Genomic DNA, 22,084 nt, shown 5'->3' on the forward strand with positions numbered 1-22,084 from the left:
TATAACACAGAGACAAAGTGAGCACATGCTGTTTGTAACAGTGCAATATATGGAAGCACAATAAAATACGGCAGGCCTGTAATTACATGATGGTGGAAAGCTTGCTGCATTCTTTCATCTTTATCATGAGAATCAAAGATTCCCCCTATAAAAAAATAAAATTAGAGATAGGGAATGTAAGGGGGAAAATTGGTTTATTCCCTGCTTCTTGGTGATTATGTGTAATACTCATTCTAATTTAAGCATTTTATGAATAAGCAATTTTCATCAAACTATGGAGGCTGTAAGTTACATAGGCAAATTTGAATTTGAACTTGATGGCTATTCTAGTTGTTTTGAAAATGATGTCATCCCAGGTTCTTGCCTTAGCTACAAAATTTCAGTCCAAGTTTAGCTACAAACCTCATGGGAGAATATCAAATGTAAGTTTAAAATTTAGTATTTATTCATATAAAGGTTTACAGACTTGATTTCAACGAAGAAAAGCCATCTTCCCCCCACCATCTCCCTCTCACACCCCTTTGAAAGCTTAAATTATATTTTATAAAAGTACTTTATATATTGTCCCTCAAGGAAGAGATCAATGTACAGTTACCTACCCCATTCCCATATATGCCTTTAAAAAAAAAATCACTTCACTAATTACCAAGTAGCATACAGAAGTAAAACCAAGTTTTAAAAAAATGCACCGCAGTTCTGAAGATAGAATTCATTTTTCTCATCTGGTAGACATAGCTTTGCAGGTCTTCATTTAATTTGCTGGAAGAAAGTTATTTAATAGATCAGTAATAGACTTTTTTAAAGTCTTGTCCATTCCTACTGAGCTATCTGATATTTTAGTAATAGAAGATTCTTTAATAAAAAATTATTAGGAGGGAAAATCCTAGCATTTGCCTTTGTGTATCTGAAGATACAATGCTAACTTTTTAATTCTAATATAATGCAGATGTCATTTAGAAAAATTCACGTTTTATATATATACATACATTATATATACATTTATATGTATACATATATACATACATACATATATATACACGTGTGTGTCTGTGTATATATATAATTTTTTTTTAGAGACAGGGTTTCACCACGTTGGCCATGCTGGTCTCAAACTCCTAACCTCAGGTGATCCACCTGCCTCAGCCTCCCAAAGTGCTAGGATTACAGACGTGAGCCACTGTACCTGGCCAATGTTCTCCTTCTAGATAGTGTTTTAGATTTTTAGTTTACCAGACTCGTCGAATCAGAGTTTCTTAGAGTAGTTGTAACACAGAATCAACACCACTTTAAAACTATTGACCAGGTTGGTTAATCCAAATTATTAGGATGCTGTCTGTATGTGTTGTTGGAAGGAAGTTACGATTTTTGGCATGTTCTTATAAACATTTCTAGAAGCTGTATTGGTGTCAGTCAGGTGGTTTCATATGGTAACCACTCACAACACTGAAGTAGGGGGAGTGGGTGTGGGTGTGTATTTTAAGATTTTTCCCAAAGACATGTAGCCAGTTAGCCCAGACAATTGTATATATTGAACCTACTTGTTTGTTTAAAAGGCTATAAACAATCATGCAGAACCATTTCCCCATAGTGCTAAAACCAAGTCCCAGTCAACAGAAGAGGAAAAGTCTTCTAGGTGGATATGACTTGAAGAGGAGATTCTAGATGGTGAGTCAGGTTTCCATTTATATGTATCATTATTTGCAAAATGAAGTGACGCTAAATTCCTATCCCTTAGTGTTACAGTCTGGTTTAAATTCTAGCCTCACTACAATATTAGTGTGCTCCTTTATACAAGTTGCTCGACTTGTGTCTTAGTTTCCTCATTTGTATAAAGGATCTGATAATCCTTTTGCTTATAATTAAAAGGAAGCACATGAATCATGTAAGTCTCTGGCTTTAAGCACTCAATGACTGGATCACCTTTCCAAGTAAGGAACCTAAACAAAGCCCTAAATTCACAATTACATAATAGATCACCTAATCTGATTAAAATGCATTGTTACATTAAAAATAAACTAGCCTTAAAGATAGGCAAACTAGGCCGGGCACGGTGGCTCACACCTGTAATTCCAGCACTTTAGGAGGCCAAGACAGGTGGATCATTTGAGGTCAGGAGTTCGAGACCAGCCTGGCCAACATGGTGAAACCTCGTCTCTACCAAAAATACAAAAAATTAGCCAGGCATGGTGGCACGTGCATGTAGTCCCAGCTACTTGGGAGGCTGAGGCAGGAGAAGCACTTAAACCCAGGAGGTGGAGGTTGCAGTGAGCCAAGATCACACCACTGCACTCCAGCCTGGGCAACAGAGTCAGACTCTGTCTTAAAAAAAAAAAAAAGAAAGAAAAGTGGGAAGGATAGAATCCTCAGGCCTCTACAACTGTCACTAGAAAAACAAAGTCCTTGTTATTCAAACTACAACTTTACAGAAAGAAATTTGATATGAATTATTAGTTATTTTAACTACAATGATGCCCATATACCAAGTTCATTTGCTCTGGGCAAAAGTGGTAGTTGAAAAGACTTCAGAGTTCCCTGCATCACTCACCTGGAGGGCCCGTCCTTTGGTTTCGATTGGGAGAGTAAATGCAGAAATGGCGCATACAACACAGACAGATGAGAAGAGACACAGGGCCCCCAGTATTGATGCACTCATAAGAACCTGCAAGTCACAAGAGAATTACTCAATTTATTATGCTCCAGTTACCTCTAAACTGTTCTTTATGTGAAAGAGAAAATACGGATTCACTTCACTAAGATGGTCCTTTGCAGCCATTCTACAGGTTGTACCTTCCTGACAAATTGATTTATCTGAGCCAATCTGGTGTAGTCATTTTGTGTGATTAGTCCAAGAACAGGAACTGGTATTAACACGCATTGGCCAGGTAAGACCTCTCTTGGCACCCATCTGTCAGGCATCTCCAGAGCCAAGTTTTGATATATGGAAAAGATGGGGGATCTGCCCGTTTCCCCACCCCCTTTCTCATACCATTTCAGCTTGCTTAACTTCTAACTCTCACTTCATGCTATATCCTCTCTCTGCCAAATATCCATTATCTCTTCAGTCCTGACAGCATGAAACAGGCGAAAGTTTTTTTTGGAAGAGGTGTTATCTCAGAATCTCTGAAAGGATTGCTAATGTGTCTTGTCTCCGGTTACGGAGTTGTGTGACACCAAAACTCTTTGGTGTCAATTTTTCCACAGTAACTGGGTTTCTGTCCAACTGTACACATGCTTGGGCCTGGATCTTTTCACGCAGATACCGGTAATTCAGATACTCCATCTCATACTTCAGTTTCTCTTGGTCTGTGTTCTTGATAGTTCTCCATTAATCTCACAACGACAGTAAAGTATGAAGTGGTTAACCAACAGCAAAGCTCTCTAGAATCACAGAATAATGTATTATAATTTAGAAAGACCTAGAAACTATCTGGCTGAATATAATTTCTTCCCTTTACAGATGAGCCTAGACTAAGTGACTAGTCTCAGTAATTACTTGTCCAAAGTCACAAACAGATCCTGACACACAGCCTAGTGTTACCACCACCACTTAGCTTCCCTTATGATACACAATTTGGGAGCGTACCTCCTGTGTTTCAGGGCTGCTGCCTTCCAAAACACTAAATACTTCCACTCACCGTGCAAACAGAACCCACAACATTGATCTCACTAATTATTTTGCAATTGACCTAGCAAGTGACAGGTACTATGCTGATTTTGTCTCCCAAAATAATTACAATTTTCCCCAAACAGGAGTTTGTATAACGTCTGCATATGTGTGTGTGTGTGTGTGTGTGTGTGTGTGTGTGTTACTGCTGGAAATCTTGGAAGCAAGCTCAGAAAAGGGATAGAAACCAAAAGGCCAGGCAGTCTAAACTAAGATCAGATCATGCCATAATTAGGCATGTGTCTAGATTCTGTCATTATTGCTACTTCTATTACTGGTCACCAAAATTCTCGCCACCACCAGAATGAATCCTAAACTGTCCCCGTTTTACATCCTTTACACCACATTTAAAGTCCTGGGTGGTGTGAGACCCGGATGGGTTGAGTTTGTTTGGGCCACCTAACTGTATTCCAGCAGCCAGGGTCAGGGAGAGTAACTGCCTAGGCTTTTTGCCTTCCCTGAAGCTTCGTAACAAGACTCCACAATCCAGTAGATGTTACTGGGTATTTTTCCAATAAATTCTACCTAAGTTTACTAAAGTCAGCTTCTATTGTTTGTAAGCAAGAACTCTGAGTAATACCTGATTATAAAAATCATCTTGGAAATTTGTTAAAATGCAGATTTTTGGAGACCACTCCAGATTTACTATATCAAAAGGAAAGAGATCTGTTGTTAATCTCTTCTTCTAAAAAGCAGCCCAGACCAGGAATAGAGAGACATTACATGATGACACAAGGGTCAATCCACCAAGAAGACGTAGCTATACTGAAGGTTATACATCAAATAAAAGAGCTTCAAAATACATTCAGCAAAACTGTTAGAAATAAAAGGAAAAATAGACATCCACAAATAGTTGGAGACTTTAATACTCCTACCTCAACAACTGATAGAACTATTAGACAGCAAATCAGCATAGAATTTTATGACACCATCAAGCAATGGGATCTAACTGACACTTGTAGGACAGGCCACCCAATAACAGAATACATCTTCTGCTCAGGTGCCCACTTAACGTTCACCAAGATAAACCATATCCAGGGCCCTAAAAGGATCCTCAAGAGATTTGAAAGAATTGAAATCATAGAATGTGTTCTAGTCCTAAAAGGATGTCAAGCTAAGAACAGGTAACAGCAAAATATCCAAACACTTCTATGTAATCCATGCACTAAAGAAGTCTCAAGAAAAATTAAAAATACATGGAATGGAATGAAAACACAACATGTTAAATTTATAGGACACAGCTAATAGGAACAAAAATAGAATACTTAGGAATAAACAAGAAATGTATAAGAAAATTATAACTCTACTAAGTACACTAAAAAATCTACTTCAGTTCTCAGGCAAATACAATCTTGTAAAAATATAATCTTCACCAAAACAATCTGTAATTCTAATACAAATTACAATCCCAGCAGGATTTTGAGAAAAAACTAATTCTAAAGTTAAGTTGGCTGGGCAGAGTAGCATGCACCTGTAGTCCCAGATACTTGGGAGGTTAAGGCAGGAGGATCACTTAAGGCCAGGGGTTAGAGGCTGCAGTGTTCTATAATTGCACCTGAGAATAGTCCCTATAATTGTACTCCAACCTGGGCAACATAGCGAGATCCATCTCAAAAAAAAAACAAAAAAACAAGAGATACAGAAATGTCAAAAGACAAATTACAACAAACTTTTAAAATAAACTGGATTCTTTATGTAGTAAAGTTAATTTGAAAGAATTAACACATAAAAAAAATTAGGCAACTTCTGAAAACGTGGGGGTATAGAGAGTCAGAGAGGTTATTTGCCTAGGAGGAATTAAAGTTGCAATCATTAGCAGTGTAGCGTTGGTGCTGGAATAAAGAGATCAGTAAAGCAATGAGTCACAAAATAGATCCAAGTATCTATGGACATTTGGTTTATTATAACAGGGAAATGTTTAATCATTTGAGGGGTGACACACAAGGATGATTGACGGCCTAGGAACAGCCAGCTAGGCATTGTTTTGTTGCTTTTTCATTGTTTTGTTGCTTTTTAGAGCTAGATCCTTACTTCAGGCCTATGTATAAATAAATTATGAAAAAATCAATTTGCCAGGCGTGGTGGCTCATGCCTGTAATCCCAGCACTTTGGGAGGCCAAGGCGGGTGGATCACCTGAGGTCAGGAGTTCAAGACCAGCCTGACCAACAAGGTGAAACCCCGTCTCTACTAAAAGTAGAAAAATTAGCTGGGCGTGGTGGTGCACACCTGTGGTCCAAACTACTCGGGAGGCTGAGACAGGAGAATTGCTTGAACCCAGGAGGCAGAGGTTGCAGTGAGCTGAGGTCACGCCACTGCACTCCAGCCTGGACAATGGAGCGAGACTCCGTCTCAAAAAAAAAAAAAAAAAAAGGAAAAAAGATTAATTTAAAGTTACATGAAACACTGAAAGCCTCTGAACTTTCATTTTTATAAATATTTGCAGAAATATGAACAAGTGATGAAGGCCATTTAAGCCTGACAGAAAACAAACACCTTAAGTGAAAATAATTGGTAAACTGACTACATACAAATTTAATATTTTGTTTGCCAAAAAACTTGATAGTAAAACCAAATTAGAAACAATGTAAAAACATCTGTAGTATGATGATACACGGCTAATAGCCTGTAGAAAAATTGCAAATTACATTAAAAATTTAATAAAATATGAAGATAGTAAATGAAAGCTGCTCAAGTTGATTAATAATGAACAAAGTGCAAATTAAGACAAGATATAATCACCAGATTGAAAAAGGTTTAAAAACTTGCTATCCCTGGCCAGGCACAGTGGCTCACATCTGTAACTGTAGAGCTTTGGGCAGCTGAGCTGGGAGGATCTCTAGCTAGAGCCCAGGAGTTCATGACCATCCTGGGCAACAGAGGGAGACCCTGTCTCTACAAATAATAAAAAAATTAGTCAGACACAGCAGCACACGCCTGTACTCCCAGCTACTCAGAAGGCTGAGGTGGAAGGATCGCTGGAGCCCAGGAGTTTGAAGCTGCAATGAGCCATGATTGTGCCATTGCATTCCAGTCTCGGTGACAGAGCGAGACAGTGTCTCAAAAGAAAAAAAAATGCTATCCCTTTTGGTGATGATGAAAAGAAACGGACGCTTGTTTAACAATGTGTTTATAGACCTGAATAGACATTTCTCCAAAGAAGCCATACAAATGGCCAAGAGGTATATGAAAATGTGCTCAACCTCGCTGATCATCAGGAAAATGAAAATCAAAACCACAGTAAGATATATCACCTCACATGTCTATCACAAACACGAGATAAGCTTTGGCGAGAATGTAGAGAAAGGAAACTGACTGTCAGTGGTAAAGCCACTATGGAAAATCCTGTGGATATTCCTAAGGAAGTTACAAGTAGTACTACCAGACGATTCAGCAATCCCTCTGCTGGATACACACCCTAAGAAAATAGGCCGGGCGCGGTGGCTCACGCCTGTAATCCCAGCACTTTGGGAGGCCGAGGTAGGTGGATCACAAGGTCAGGAGATCGAGACCACCCTGGCTAACATGGTGAAACCCTGTCTCTACTAAAAATACAAAAAATTAGCCGGGCGTGATGGCGGGCACCTGTAGTCCCAGCTACTCAGGAGGCTGAGGCAGGAGAATAGCGTGAATTCGGGAGGCGGAGCTTGCAGTGAGCCGAGATCGTGCCACCGCACTCTAGCCTGGGCGACAGAGCAAGATTCCATCTCAAAAAAAAAAAAAAAAAAAAAAGAAAGAAAAGAAAATCACCACCTTGTAAAGATATCTGCACTCCTACCACAAATGCTCATTGCAACATTATTCACAGCAGCCAAAATATGGAAACAACTCAAGTGTCCACCAACAGATGAATAAAGTGTGATATATACATACAATGAAAGAAGAGTCGGCCTTGGAAAAGAAGGAAATGCCATTTGCAACAACATGAATGAGCCTAGAGGACATTATGCTAAAAACTAATAAGAAGCCAGGCACAAAAAGACAAATACTGCATGCTCTCTCTTATATGTGGAATCTAAAAAAGAAAAAAAAAATCAGATACATAGAATAAAACGGTGATTACTAGGGGTAGAGGGAAATGGGAAGATGTAGGGGAGAAAAAAAGAATGTTTCTAATAAATTATTATACTGAGAAGTGCATACTTTTAAAAAATATAAAACATAATTTGATAAGATTGGTCATCCACTTTTAAATGTACACTCTTTGGACCTAGAAATTATTCAATAGACTTTTTCTACAGAATTCTGCTTTTCCCTCCAACATGCTCCTGAGTCCCTGCCTTACTTCCCACGTGTCTCTGCCCTATTGTAGAAGCTCTAACCACCTCATCACTAGCTCCTTTGCCTGTTTTATGTTTTCATAGCATTAATCATTATCTGATGTATTAACTGACTGTTCATCCCTTGTCCGTTCTCCACTAGTATGTAACTTCAAAGAATCAGACCTTGACTATTTTAAAGTGTGTGGAACATAAAAGGGCTCAATAACTGTATGTTAAATGATTAAAATAGTTGCACATAAGCTGGGCATGGTGGTGCATGCTTATAGTCCCAAATATTTGAAGGCTGAGGTGGGAGGATCACTTGAGCCCAAAGTTTGAGGCTACAGTGAGCCATGATCACTCCTGTGAATAGCCTCTGCAGCCTGGGCAACAAAGCAAGATCCCATCTCTTGAAAAAAATACTCACATGTGGACAAATGCGTGTTGTGCATAATGTTCAGTTTCCCATTGCTTGTAAATAGCAGAAAAAAATAAAATGGAAACGATGTATTCATTGACAAGGTGACGGCTATCTAATTATGGCACATGCATGCCACAGAAATCTATGCACCTACAAAAAAGAATGAGGGTAATCTACATGTACTGACATAAGATTATTAGTGAGAAAAGGCAGTTGCTATATATATGTATGTATATATATATATGTAGACGTGTGTGTTTATACACAGACATGTCTACATATATATTCACACAGATGTAGCTATATACTGTAAAGAGGTGTCTGACTCCTTCCGACATTTGCTGATGGCCTTTAAGCCTCACTCCTCCCCCTTCCTTTTGTGTTCCACATCTGGACAAGCTTATGAGAAAGCCTGAGTGCTCCTTCCTTTGGTGCCAGCAGGAGGCTTAAACCACAAAAGCCCCTGCCCTTGCATAGGCACCCTCACCCCATTTCCACCCCTAACCACAGTCCCCTTCCCTTGCTCTCAGGCCATTTCTGACCTGCTTGAGAGGTCTGTCCTGCTCTCCCAGGACCTCAATTTTGTAAAGTAAGGTAAGAAACCTTTTTATGCCCTCTTGGTGTGTGTGCGTGTCATCATCAGTCTCAACAAGTGAACCAAACTTTGGAAAGGGGGTTATCCATCTGCCTCTGCAGGTCACCATAACACAGATATATCTAGATAGATATACAGATATTCATGGAAGTAACTCTATCTACAGATACACATGCATCTGTATATAATACATATAACATGTATATAAAACACACATCTATATATACATACACATCCACATATATACAAATGTGACTGGAACACACACAGACATGCCCAGAGAGACAAAATATATGTATATGAAAGCATCTGGAAGAACTACAGTGTTTATCTCTGGTAATAAATTACAGATAATTTTCCCTTATAACTTACAGGTCACATTTGACAGTTTACTTTAGAAACAAGCAGGCTTCCAAATTAATCCATTTTGGGGAGGTCTTGTGATTTGATGGTGACATTCTGTCTGCAAGTAAAGAATCTTATGGTAAATTCCTCACATTGTTGATGTACTGATCAATGTATAACCTGCTGACACTGAATAGGGTGTGGATGTATTTTAAGATCAGCTAAAGCAGGCCGGGTGCGGTGGCTCATGCCTGTAATCCCAGCACTTTGGAAGGCTGAGGCAGGTGGATCAATTCAGGCCAGGAGTTTGAGACCAGCCTGGCCAACACGGTGAAACCCCTTCTCTACTAATAAAAAATTAGCTGGGCATGCACCTGGGGTCCCAGCTACTCAGAAGGCTGAGGCACAAGAATTGCTTGAACTCAGGAGGCGGAGGTTGCAGTGAGCGGAGATTGCACCACTGCACTTCAGCCTGGGCGACAGACTGAAACTTTGTCTAAAAAATAGATTAGATGAAGCATGAAATTTTACTATCTTGCACATAGACCTTTGTAGCCTGTATGTTGTAATCTGCAGCTAATGAATGTGACCTCTGTATTACACCCTCCAACGAAAAGAGGAAAACTCTGACATGAAAGACCTCCTTCTCTTATTTTAAACTTTCCTATAAAAACCTTTCTCCTTGTGACAGACTCCAGAACACTCCCAACTTTGTGGTCATCACATTTGGCTTTCGATAAACCTTTATAAAATTATTTCTGTCTCAAAAACCTTAATTTCTTTATTCGTTTTTTTTTTTTTTTCACTGAGACAGCATCTCACTCTGGTGCCCAAGCTGAGTGCAGTGGTGTGGTCACGACTCACTGCAGCGTCGACCTCCTGGGCTCAAGTGATCCTCTCAGCTCAGCCTCTCAAGTAGCTGGGACTACAGACATATGCCACCACACCCAGCTAGTTTTTTTATTTTTTGTAGACATGGGGCCCCACTGTGTTGCTCAGGCTGGTCTCAGACTCCCAGGATGAAGCAATCCTCCCACTTTGACCTCCTAAAGCACTGGGAGTACAGGTGTAAGCCACCATGCCTGGTCAACAGCCTTAATTTTGATGATATTCAGTTACATACTTCTATGAAGCTTTACAACAAGCATATTTTTATATTAAGAAAACAATGTAAATAACTGTAAATCTTGTTAATATAAAATATGTTAATATAGTGGGCTGGGCATGGTAGCTTATGCCTGTAATCCCAGCACATTGGGAGGCCGAGGCGGGAGGATCATCTGAGGTCAGAAGTTCAAGACCAGCCTGGCTAACATGCCAAAACCCCGTCTCTACTAAAAACACAAAAAAAGTTAGCCAGGTGTGGTGGCGGGCACCTGTAAATCCCAGCTACTTGGGAGGCTGAGGCAGGAGAGTCTCTTGAACCTGGGAGGCAGAGGTTGCAGTGAGCCGAAATTGTGCCAATACACTCCAACCTGGGCAACAGAGCGAAATTTTATCTCAAAAAAAAAAAAAAACAAGTTAATACAAGAAATAATGAAAACAATGAACTATTCTTCCAATTCAAGAAGTTAACATTAATAAACCTAAGAAATTAGTGCAATGGAAATAAAAACAAAAGCTGAAATGAATACACTGGAAAATAGAAACAAATGGGGTTGATAAATTGATGCATGAAATATTTTATTTTATGAAAAAATAAACCTAGTTAGAAATTAAAGTAAAAAATCATGGCATTAAGAATGTGAAAGAAGGTTGGGTGTAGTGGTGCATAACTATAATCCCAGCACTTTGGGAGGCTGAGATGGGAGGATCACCTGAAGCCAGGAGTTCAAGACCAGCCTGGGCAACACAATGAGCCCCCAGCTCTAAAAAAGAGAAAAAAATGTGAAAGAGAAAATAATCGCTAATGTAGAGGAAAGGAAAAGAACCACAAGAGAATTCTCCCCACAGTTCAATGCTAATAAATTTGAATGAAGGATTCAATAAAAATGTTTCCTGACATTTATTTAAAAAAAAAAAAAAGATAAAACTAAGAGAAACAACCAGAGAAGAAACAGAGAATGACCAAAGAACCATATCCTCAAAAGTGCCAGGACTCCCTCTTTCACAGGTAGCTCTTTCAAATCTCCAAGGAACAGAGTCTAGAGAGAAAAGAAAATTTTCCCATGTCTTTTTAATAAGACTAGAATGAAGGCCGGGCGCGGTGGCTCACGCCTGTAATCCTAGCACTTTGGGAGGCCGAGGCGGATGGATCACCCAAGGTCAGGAGCTTGAGATCAGCCTGGCCAACACAGCAAAACCCAGTCTCTACTAAAAATACAAAAATTAGCTGAGCATGGTGGCAGGCACCTATAATCCCAGCTACTTGGGAGGCTGAGGAAGGAGAATTGCTTGAACCTGGAAGGCAGAAGTTGCAGTGACCCAAGATCATACCACTGCACTCTAGCCTGGGCAAAAAAAAAAAAAAAAAAAATAGAATGACAGTCATTCTGGAAACTAACAAGATAAAACACATAACCACAAACAGCCCCAGTCACCATCCATTTATGAGAATTGATTCAAAAATGACAAATACTGTCAAATAAATCTCAATAGTTCACCAGCTGAGGCAAAGGCTCTGGCTGAGAGGGAGTCCTTGCTGGCCACCCAGCATTGCGGTCCCAGGGCTCTCCCTCCCCACTCCAGCAGCCTTCGGGTGTTTTCCAATCAACCTCTTGCATGTGCAATTCCATGTTGGCATCTGTTTCTCCAAGGACTCAAATTCATATTTCAGTAAAATAGTTGAATACAAATAAATTTTTTTAAAAATTGTTTTTTTCTATTAAAAAAAAAAATAGCCAGTTAGAAATCATTCACAAAATGTTTTGAGCACCAGGTCACTCAAGTAAGAGTTACTACGGTAGGAGCCGGGAACACAAAAATTAGCCAACTATGCACATGTCCTGGTCCTCATGGCGAGTAAAGTCTATCGGAAGAGATTGATTTTAAATAGCCTGGAAAAGAAATGGGCAATTACAATATTGTTGCAGTCTTGTTGTCTGAGGTATTACCTGGAGTTCTTGTCTCACGACCAAGAAAATTAAGGAATGTGGACACCAATGGTGAGGTTGGAGAGAAAGTTATTAAGCGGAAGAGGAAAGCTCTCCACTGTGGAGAGGGGACCCAGAAGAGGGTTGCCATTTTTCAGTTGAATACAAAAGCTTTTATAAGAAACTTCCCTACCTGTGTAACTTCCCTTATCTGTGTAGTTACTTGTGTAACTGCCCTTATCTGTGCAGCTGTGGGCATGTCTCAGGCAAGCCTCCCTTCTATGCAAGTTCCCACAGAGCCCACTGTGGACATGTCTGAAAGGGGAGGAAATTTTTTCCCAAGGAGCCCGCTCATTACACAAAGAACAAAGGCATCTCCACATTGGGCCTTGCTCCCTTCTCTGTGCAGCTACAGCTTGATTTTTTAGGCTGTTCCTCTGTTTAAAAGAATTCTACAGGCCAGGCACAGTGGCTGTCACCTGTAATCTCAGCACTTTGGGAGGCGGAGGCAGGCGGGTCACCTGAGGTCAGGAGTTCAAGACCAGCCTGGCCAACATGGTGAAACCCCATCTTTACTAAAAATACAAAAATGAGCCGGGCGTGGTGGTGCATGCCTGTTATCCCAGCTACTCTGGAGGCTGAGGCAGGAGAATTGCTTGAACCCAGGAGGCAGAGGTTGCAGTGTGCTGGGATCGTACCATTGCACTCCAGCCTGGGTGACAGAGCTAGACTCTGTCTCGAGAAAACTAAACAAAAAAAAAAAGAATTCTATGGAGGACTTGCCCTGTCTGCTTAACTGTTTTTTTTTTTTTTTCATTCTCCTCTCTCAACACAATAAGTGATATGAAGGAAAAGCTCAAGGTGCCATAAGAGCTCACAGCAGGGAGGCCAGACGGGTCTGGGGAGAGATGTCAGGAGTTTAATTTCAAACATGCTAGATTTAAGATGCTTTTGAGACATCCAGGTGAAAATGCCGGGGAGATAATCAGGTGGATGAATCTGGAGTGAGAAGCAAGGCCTCGTCTAGAGATAGAAGTTTGGGATTCATGAGGAAGTCACTGGTAACTAAAGTCATCAAATGGATGATACCATCTCAATGGAGAGTGAAATAAGAAACTATAAGGATCTAATATTGAGCAATAAGAAATCCACAACCAAAGAAAGAGTAGAGGAAGACAAGTCACAAAGAGATGGGGAAGCAGCGGCCACAGAGGTCGGAGGAAACCCACAGAGTGCAAGTGATGGAGCCACCAGAAGGGAACACGGGATGCCGGAGGGAGAGCACGGCCAGCAGTCCTTGACGCAGGTCAAAGGTCAGGTGAGATGAGGGGTTAAAACGACCTTTGAACCTAGAGACACAGAGGTCACTGGAGACCTTACCAAGAATGATTTTGGTGGAGTAGAGATGGCTGCAGCCAGCTTGGAGGAGGCGACGGAATGAGTGGAAGGCGGGAAATGAAGCAGGAAGAGAACTCTTTTAAGGAGGTTAGCTGGAAAGAGGAGAAAAGCAGTAGTGAACAAGGTTGATTTTACAGCTTGGAAGCTGTGGAACCTGAAGCATATTAAATGCTGATTAGAAGCATTCAGCATCAAGGGATAGACAGAAATCGCAGAACGGCTACAACTATAAACCTGAAAAACTCAAGAGACTCAAATGAGAAAGTATTAGGAATGCATTCAGTAAGCTGGTTGTTTAAAAATCAATATTAAAAAAATCAATAGCCTTCTAAATATAGATAACTACTTGGAATGTTAAAATAGAAGTTATAATGAAAGAAAATAATCCATTCCTAATAACAACAAAATGCCATAAGATGCCTAGGAATAAACATAGCAAGACACATAGGATCTATTTGAAGAAAACAATAAAATCCCAGCAAGGGCCATAGGAGGAAAGATTGAACAAAGAAAGAGACAAACCTTGTTCTTAGATACATAGACAACGCTATAAGAAAAAAAGTCAATTTTTCCTCTATTAGCTGTTACATTGAACACATTAACAATTAAAATGTTAATAGGATTTGGGCGGAATGCTACTAAGTGATTCTGAAAAAGAGCAATGAAGTGGGTTTGGAACAGCCAGTTTAAAAAACGTGCTATAAATCTCATTAGAGTAATAAAAAGAACATGTCAGTGACAAAAGCAGACAGATCAATGGACTAAAATAGCGAGCTAGAAATAGGCCAATTGCGGGAACATAAGCAAACAGACATTCCTAACCTATGAGTAAAAAATGGATTTTCAATACATCGTGTTGAGACAGCCAGCTTGCCACTGGGGGAAATTGTACAGCTGTTTCCGGCATTGGACCTCACGCCTCAACAGACGCCCATGGCCTGGAAGAGGGCACAGCAGGGATATCTGGGTCAGAATCTGGGTTGCATTCACTTTGTGAAATGTGAGTAAGTTGGACACGTACGATGTGGGCACTTTCACGTGTATGTTATACTTCAATCAAAAGTGTACACTCCCCCCTTGCCCTCTCAAAAAAGAAAATGCCATAGAAGGCCTGGAAGAAAAGAGGTGTGTGTTTTTTATAATCCTAGTTGCAGACTCAAGAAATATACAGAGAAATACTGATACATTTGAGTGTCTATGAACCCTGCACAGAAAAAGGAGAACACAAACAAGAATGAAAGACAAATAACAAATCTCTGCAACGTAATTGCCAAATGCGGAATATTTGTAATATGTCAGAAAAACTGCTAAAAATCCTTTATAGACAAACCCACCCACCCACACATACATATACACACATATTTATGAGAGGCTCTTACAGATCCATGCTTTAAAGACTGAATTGAAAAATGGGCAAGTACCTGAGTGGGCAAGCTAAAAAAGATAAATTACCCAATTAAAATATGAATAAGAACATTCAGTACCATTCCTAATAAAAGAAACACTAATTACAATAATAAAGAGGTATCATTTATTGCCAGTGAGATTGGCAAAGATGAAAGACTAACATCTGTGGCAGATATGTGAAGCAACAAGGCTCTCAGGCACTGGTACAAGCTCGCCCAAGAGGACTTGAGCACAATGTACCAAAATGAAAGCAAGCAGACCCCTTCACCTACCAATCCAATTTCTAGGGATTCACCCTAAGGAGATAATTGCACAATTGGATAAAAATGTAAGCACAGCTGGGCCCGATGGCTCACGCCTGTAACCCCAGCACTTTAGGAGCCAAAGTGGGAGGATTGCTTGAGCCCAGGAGTTCAAGCCCAGCCTCCAACCTGGGCAACATGGCAAGACACCACCTCTACAAAAAAAAAAAAAAAAAAATAGCAGGGTGTGGTGGTGAGCACCTGCAGTCCCAGCTACTCAGGAGACTGAGATAGGAGGATCATGTGAGCCCAGGAAGTTGAGGTGGCAATAAGCTGTGATCGCACCACTGCCTGTCAGCCTGGGCAACAGAGTGAGACCCTATCTTAAAACAAAACAAAACAAAACAAAAAACAAAAGCAAGCACAAGGATGCTCATTACTGTTTTTTATGGGGGGTGGGGGGTGGCGGTGGGGGTGGGGAGAGGGATAGAGTCTCGTTCTGCTGCCCAGGATGGAATGCAGTGGCGTGATCTCAGCTCACTGCAACCTCCAGCTCCCAGTTTCAATCGATTCTCCTGCTTCAGCCTCCAGAGTAGCTGGGATTAAAGGCGCCCGCCACCACACTCAGATAATTTTTGTTTAGTAGAGAAGGGGTTTTGCCATGTTGGCCAGGCTGGTTTCTAACTCCTGACCGCACATGATCCGCCTGCCTTGGCCTCCCAAAATGCTGGGATTACAGATATCAGCCATTATGTCTAGCCTTATTATTGTGGTTTATATTAAAATCTTTCTGAAATAGTTGAGATGTTCAATAATACAGAACTAACTGAAAAGTAACTTCTGGGATATACATACAATGAAATATTTTTCAGCTTAATGCTTATTTTTTATATTTATGGACATGAAAAATGTCTACAACATATGAACAAAAGATCTTTTTCTTCCTTTTCCTTTCCTTCCTTCCTTTTCTTTTCTTTCTCCCCTCCCTCTCCTCTGTCCATACATAAAAAAAGAAAAAGAGAGAGAGAGTAAAAGAGCAGGCTATAAAAAGTACTATGATATTTGGGTGAAATTTATACTCTTTTTTTTTTTATTTGCGCCTACATCACTAACAATGTATATGCATATTTATACACACACACATAGAAAAATATATTTTAAAAGCCTCATTAAAATGTTTATCTTTGTTATCATTAAATGGTGAGATATTAGTAAAGTTTCAATTCTACTTTGTAGGTTTTTGTGTTTTCAGGATGGAAGAAAAAAAATCACGTGGTCAAAATTGCCCTTGGGAAAACTCTTAAATCACTCAAAATACAGCACACACAAACATATTTATAAATTAGAGGCTAAGATCCTCTCCTTGACCGAACCCTAGCCCAGCTCCTATGAGCCCTCTTCTCCACTAGGCCTTGACCTTGCCCTGACACTTAAACACAAACGTAGTTTCTAAGAGCTCAAGGACACACCCTTATGAGGCTCCAGCCACCCTTGAAAGGCCTCCCTGAGAAAACTCAAGGCTGCCCAAGAATCTATTTGTTCTAGCTGACATCTGAAGATAGGGCCCCAGGTTCCCAGCCTTGACAGAGCCTAACTTTAAAGAGCGCCACTTAGCAAATCCAGGTGGGATTTACACAGACTGACACCCACCTACAGGTATTTGTAATGTTTCACTTCACTGACTGTGCTCAAGCCCCTGCCACCCTCCTAAGACCGCTGCCACTCTCCCTTTGAAACACCCAGTCACTTCTGTACAAATGGAGGCTGAGTTCAGTTCACCGTGGACTCTTCTCTTTTGCAATAGTTATTACTGATTAAAACCTTGGCCGGGCGCAGTGGCTCACGCCTGTAATCCCAGCACTTTTCGGAAGCCAAGGTGGACAGATCACTTGAGGTTAGGAGTTTTAGAACAGCCTCGCCAACATGGCAAAACCTCGTCTCTACTAAAAATAAAAAAATTAGCGGGGCATGGTGGTGTGTGCCTGTAGTCCTAGCTACTCGGGACGCTGAGGCATGAGAATTGCTTGAACCCAGGAGGCAGAGGTTGTAGTGGGCTGAGATCGCACCATTGCACTCCAGCCTAGGCCACAGAGCAAGACTCTGTCTCAAAAACCCCCAACCCGAAAACAAAACAAAACAAAACAAAACAAAAAAACCAAACCAATCCTCACCCCTTTAACTAGTGCCCAGCTCTGTTGATCTTTGACAACATGCAGTTTCTCAATAAGTTCACGGCTTATTGGAAATCACTTCTGAAAAAATTAAATGGATGTAATTTGATTCCCATTAACTTGTGAAGTTCTCTGTCATCTTACGAGCTGATTTTTTTTCCCCATGCTTCAAGAGAACATCAGGCATTTATATAGGACAAAAAGATCATCTTCCAGCTATAACCATTAAATTAGGGTTTTTTTTTGTGACCCTTGAAAGATAAGACTTTATCTTTCATCCTTATCCAAGCCAGACTTAATTTTTTTTTTTTTTTTTTTTTTTTTTTGGTGAGAGAGAGAAAGTCTCGCTCTATCGCCCAGGCTGGAGTATAGTGGCGTGATCTTAGCTCACTGCACCTCCGCCTCCCAGGTTCTAAGGGATTCTTCTGCCTCAGCCTCCTGAGTAGCTGGGATTACAGGTGCCTGCCACCATGCCCAGCTAATATTGTATTTTTAGTAGAAACTGGTTTTCACCATGTTGGCCAGGCTGGTCTCGAACTCCTGACCTCAGATGATCAATCAGCCTCGGCCTCCCAAAGTGCTGGGATTACAGGCATGAGCCACCGCGCCTGGCCAGAAATGTAAATTTTTTATGCAGTCAGGTTTACCATCTTTTCCTATATCTTTATACTATAATAGAAAGGGTTTTCCAGAATTCTGAAATCTCCTCTTTCATGGCAATAATACATGGCAATGTGAACTGAGAGTTGTCTTATAAGCTTGCTCTACCCTTTCCCTCCTCCAATTTACTCTCTGCAAGCAACCAGAGTTATCTTTTTATTATGTTTTTATTTTTTTGAGACAGAGTCTCACTCTGTCAGCCAGGCTGGAGTGCAGCGGCACAATCCTGGCTCACTGCCACCTCCGTCCCCAGGGTTCCAGTGATTCTCCTGCCTCAGCCTCCCAACTAGCTGGGACTACAGACGCGTGCCACCACGCCTGGCTAATTTTTGTATTTTTAGTAGAAATGGGGTTTCACCATGTTGGCCAGGCTGGTCTCGAACTCCTGACTTCAGGTGATCCACCCGCCTCGGCCTCCCAAAGTGCTGGGATTACAGGCATGAGCCACTGTGACAGGCCAGAGTGATCTTTTTAAAAAACAAAACTGATCATATCCCTCACCTGCTTAAAACCCTTAAAGTTTTCCCCACTGCTCCTAAGGTAAAAATCTAAAGTCCTTAATATGCCTGGAAGGCACATTCTGCCCCTGCACTTCTCTCCATTTGGCTCACCATGGCTATTTCCTATTCCTGGAACACACTGATGTCTGTCCCACCTCGAGGCCCTCAAACCAGCAGTCATTCTACTTGAAATGCTGTTTCCCTTTACACAACATTCAACTTCTCATACTTCAGATCTCAACTTCAATATCACCTTCCCAGAGAGGACTACCTAAAAAAGCCTGTCACCCCTTTTACTCATTACCATAGTACCTCCAAAGCACTAATCACAATCTGGAATTATTTTACATTAATTGCATATTGATAAAGTACCCAACTTGAATGTAAGTCTCTTGAGGGCAGGAACCTTGTGGTGGTGTGCTGTCAAATGTTCAACAACAGGTTCTCAAAAAACCCAAGGCCCTGACTTACATCATTTGTCAATTTCCACAGTGTACACACTAGCACCATGACTAATTTCAAACAATGTGACATTAACCAGTTTGCGATTTTTCCTGAAAATTTCACCATCGGCTTTCAAAATCGAGTCCAGGCCAGCTCCAGCACACCACTGGCACCTCATCTGGCTTATTGATTACTGCAAATAAATAGAACTAGAACAATGGCAGGCACAGAGGACAAGTTCAATAAATGTTTTGAACGTTCAGTTGGGATAAAATAATTCTTGATTCTATGCTAACAAATAGACTGCAGCTAATTGAGTCTCTTTTGGTGCTCTAACTGCCAAACTACATAAGAAGTCCTCTAAAACTTGTAGAGAATTACTCCAGAAAGAACTTATTGAATGGTCACCAAAATAGGACCCTGAATTAAGGAATTCTCCTTCCTCCTAACAGAGTCTCTGTTTGTCTACTTTGCTCTCTTTTGAAACCTGAAAGGCTGAATGATTTCAGCTAGAAAAAGCAGAGAAGACAAGCAAATATATCGGAGTTTGTATGAGGCTAGTTCCGCTGAATTTTGGCAGCATTTCAACTTTATTTTTCTGAGACAGAGTGTCACTCTGTTGCCCAGGCTGGAGTGCAATGGCGCGATCTCAGCTCACTGCAACCTCCGCCTCCTGGGTTCAAGTGATTCTCCCGCCTCAGCCTCCTGAGTAGCTGGGATTGCAGACGTGTGCCACCATACCTGGCTAATTTTTGTATTTTTAGTAGAGATGGGGTTTCACCCTATTGGCCAGGCTGGTCTTGAACTCCTGACCTCAAATGATCCACCCACCTCAGCCTCCCAAAGTGTTAGGATTACAGGTGTGGGCCACCACGCCCGGCTGGCATTTGAACTTCAAAGGGGTGATAAGGTTGAAGGGACGAGGCTGGAGATTTGGGGATGACAGCTATGCGACTGACGACAACGGAAGTGAGTCAGGCAAAGAGGCTGTTTAAAAGTTTTGCTCGAGTCACAAATGGGTTTTTCCACTGACATCTCTTTGAGGAGATTTTATAGAGATTTTAAATGCTTTTCAATGCTTTTTTTGGATGCTGGACCGACCATCTCATTTGATGAGAACACGATGTGAAGTCTGGCCACAGGGAGAGGTCTTGGTTGCATTACCCAAATCACAGCTGCACACCACGAGGCTGTAAGGGCCTGTGCTGCAAGCCTAGGGTAAATCCCAAAGCCACGGATATGCTGAAAGGACTTTAACGTCCATAGTAGGTTCCAGCAGTTCACACATCACTGAACCAAGGAATGCCTGGTGTTATGGACTGGGTGCTTTTGTCCCTCCAAAATTCATAGGTGGAATTCTCAATATGATGGTATCACAGTTGGATGTGGGGCCTTTGGAGATGATCAGGTCATGACGGTGGAGCACTCATGAATGGAATTAGTGTCCTTAAAAAAAGAGATCACAAGGCTGGGCACGATGGCTCACGCCTGTAATCCCAGCACTTTGGGAGGCCGAGGTGGGCAGATCACGAAGTCAGGAGATCGAGACCATCCTGGCTAACACAGTGAAACCTGGTCTCTACAAAAAATACCAAAAAATTAGCCGGGCATGGTGACGGGCCCCTGTAGTCCCAGGTACTCGGGAGGCTAAGGCAGGAGAATGGTGTGAATCCAGGAGGCGGAGCTTGCAGTGAGCCAAGATCGTGCCACTGCACTCCATCCAGCCTGGGTGACAGAGCGAGACTCCATCTCCAAAACAAACAAACAAAAAATTTGAGACCAGCCTGGCCAACATGGTAAAATCCCATCTCTACTAAAAATACAAAAATTAGCTAGGCATGGTGGCAGGCACCTATAGTCTCAGCTACTCGGAAGGCTGAGGCAGGAGAACTGTTTGAACTTGGGAGGCAGAGGTTGCAGTGAGCCGACATCACGCCACTGCACTCCAGCCTGGGCGACAGAGTGAGACTCCGTCTGGGGGAGGAAAAAAAAGATCACAGTTGTACCACCCAGTTTAAGAAACGAAAAAAATTTTTAAATAAAATAAAAATAAAAGACCAGAAAAAACTCTTTCCCCTCTTTCTGGATGTGAGGACACAAAAAGGTAGCTGTCTCCAAGCCAAGAAGAGAGCCCTCACTAGAACCCAAACATATGGGTGCCCAATCTTGAACTTCAAGCCTCCAGAACTATGAGAAATATGTTTCTGTTTTTATAAGCCACCCAGTCTGTGGTACATGCTATAGCAGCCTGAACTAAGACACCTGGCTAGGGCTAAAGTGACTGATTTCTTGAAGTTTCCCAGAATAAGTGGGGAGGTAGCCCCTGACCTATTGGCAGAGGCCTTGCCCTGGTCCCTTCTGTATTTCAGTGAATCTTTAATATATATATATTTTTTGAGATGGAGTTTTGCTCTTGTTGACCAGGCTGGAGTGCAATGGCGCGATCTTGACTCACCGCAACCTCCGCCTCCCAGGTTCAAGCAATTCTCCTGCCTCAGCCTCCCGAGTAGCTGGGATTACAGGCGCGCATCACCAAACCCGGCTAATTTTATATTTTTGGTAGAGATGGGGTTTCTCCATGTTGGGCAGGCTGGTCTCGAACTCCTGACCTCAGGTAATCCAACTGCCTCAGCCGCTCAAAGTGCTGGGATTACAGGCATGAGCCACCACACCCGGCCCTGAATCTTTAATACTTTTGTTGCAAAATTTTCCTTTATTGTTTTCTTGGACTACATACTCATAACTACTATTATTTTTTACTATCATTAGTTTCTAACAACTAAATATCTTAAAATGTTCTTATTTAAAGTTTTTCAGTGGGTGAATTATTATTAATTAATTTATTTATGACAGAGTCTTACTCTGTTGTCCAGGCTAGAGTGCAGTGGTGCAAACATAGCTCATCACAGCCTCGAACTCCCAGGCTCAACCAAGTCTCACACCTC

At 41.4% G+C, this 22,084-nt stretch overlaps 1 protein-coding gene across 1 annotated transcript in view; it reads right to left on the reverse strand.

Annotated features, from left to right (window-relative positions):
* Window positions 1-423: 423 nt before the first annotated feature.
* Window positions 424-22,084, reverse strand: part of SVOPL (SVOP like) — an 83,499-nt gene continuing 61,838 nt past the window's right edge. Inside the window, exons 14-15 of the mRNA XM_031013195.2 lie at window positions 2,546-2,659; window positions 424-759 (exon numbers count right to left, since the gene is read on the reverse strand). Of these exons, the coding sequence (XP_030869055.2) occupies window positions 748-759; window positions 2,546-2,659 (126 nt within the window). The 3' untranslated portion in view covers window positions 424-747. The remainder of the gene's footprint in view (window positions 760-2,545; window positions 2,660-22,084) is intronic.

Source organism: Gorilla gorilla, chromosome 6, assembly GCF_029281585.2.
Source record: "Gorilla gorilla gorilla isolate KB3781 chromosome 6, NHGRI_mGorGor1-v2.1_pri, whole genome shotgun sequence".
Taxonomy (NCBI): Eukaryota; Metazoa; Chordata; class Mammalia; order Primates; family Hominidae; genus Gorilla; species Gorilla gorilla.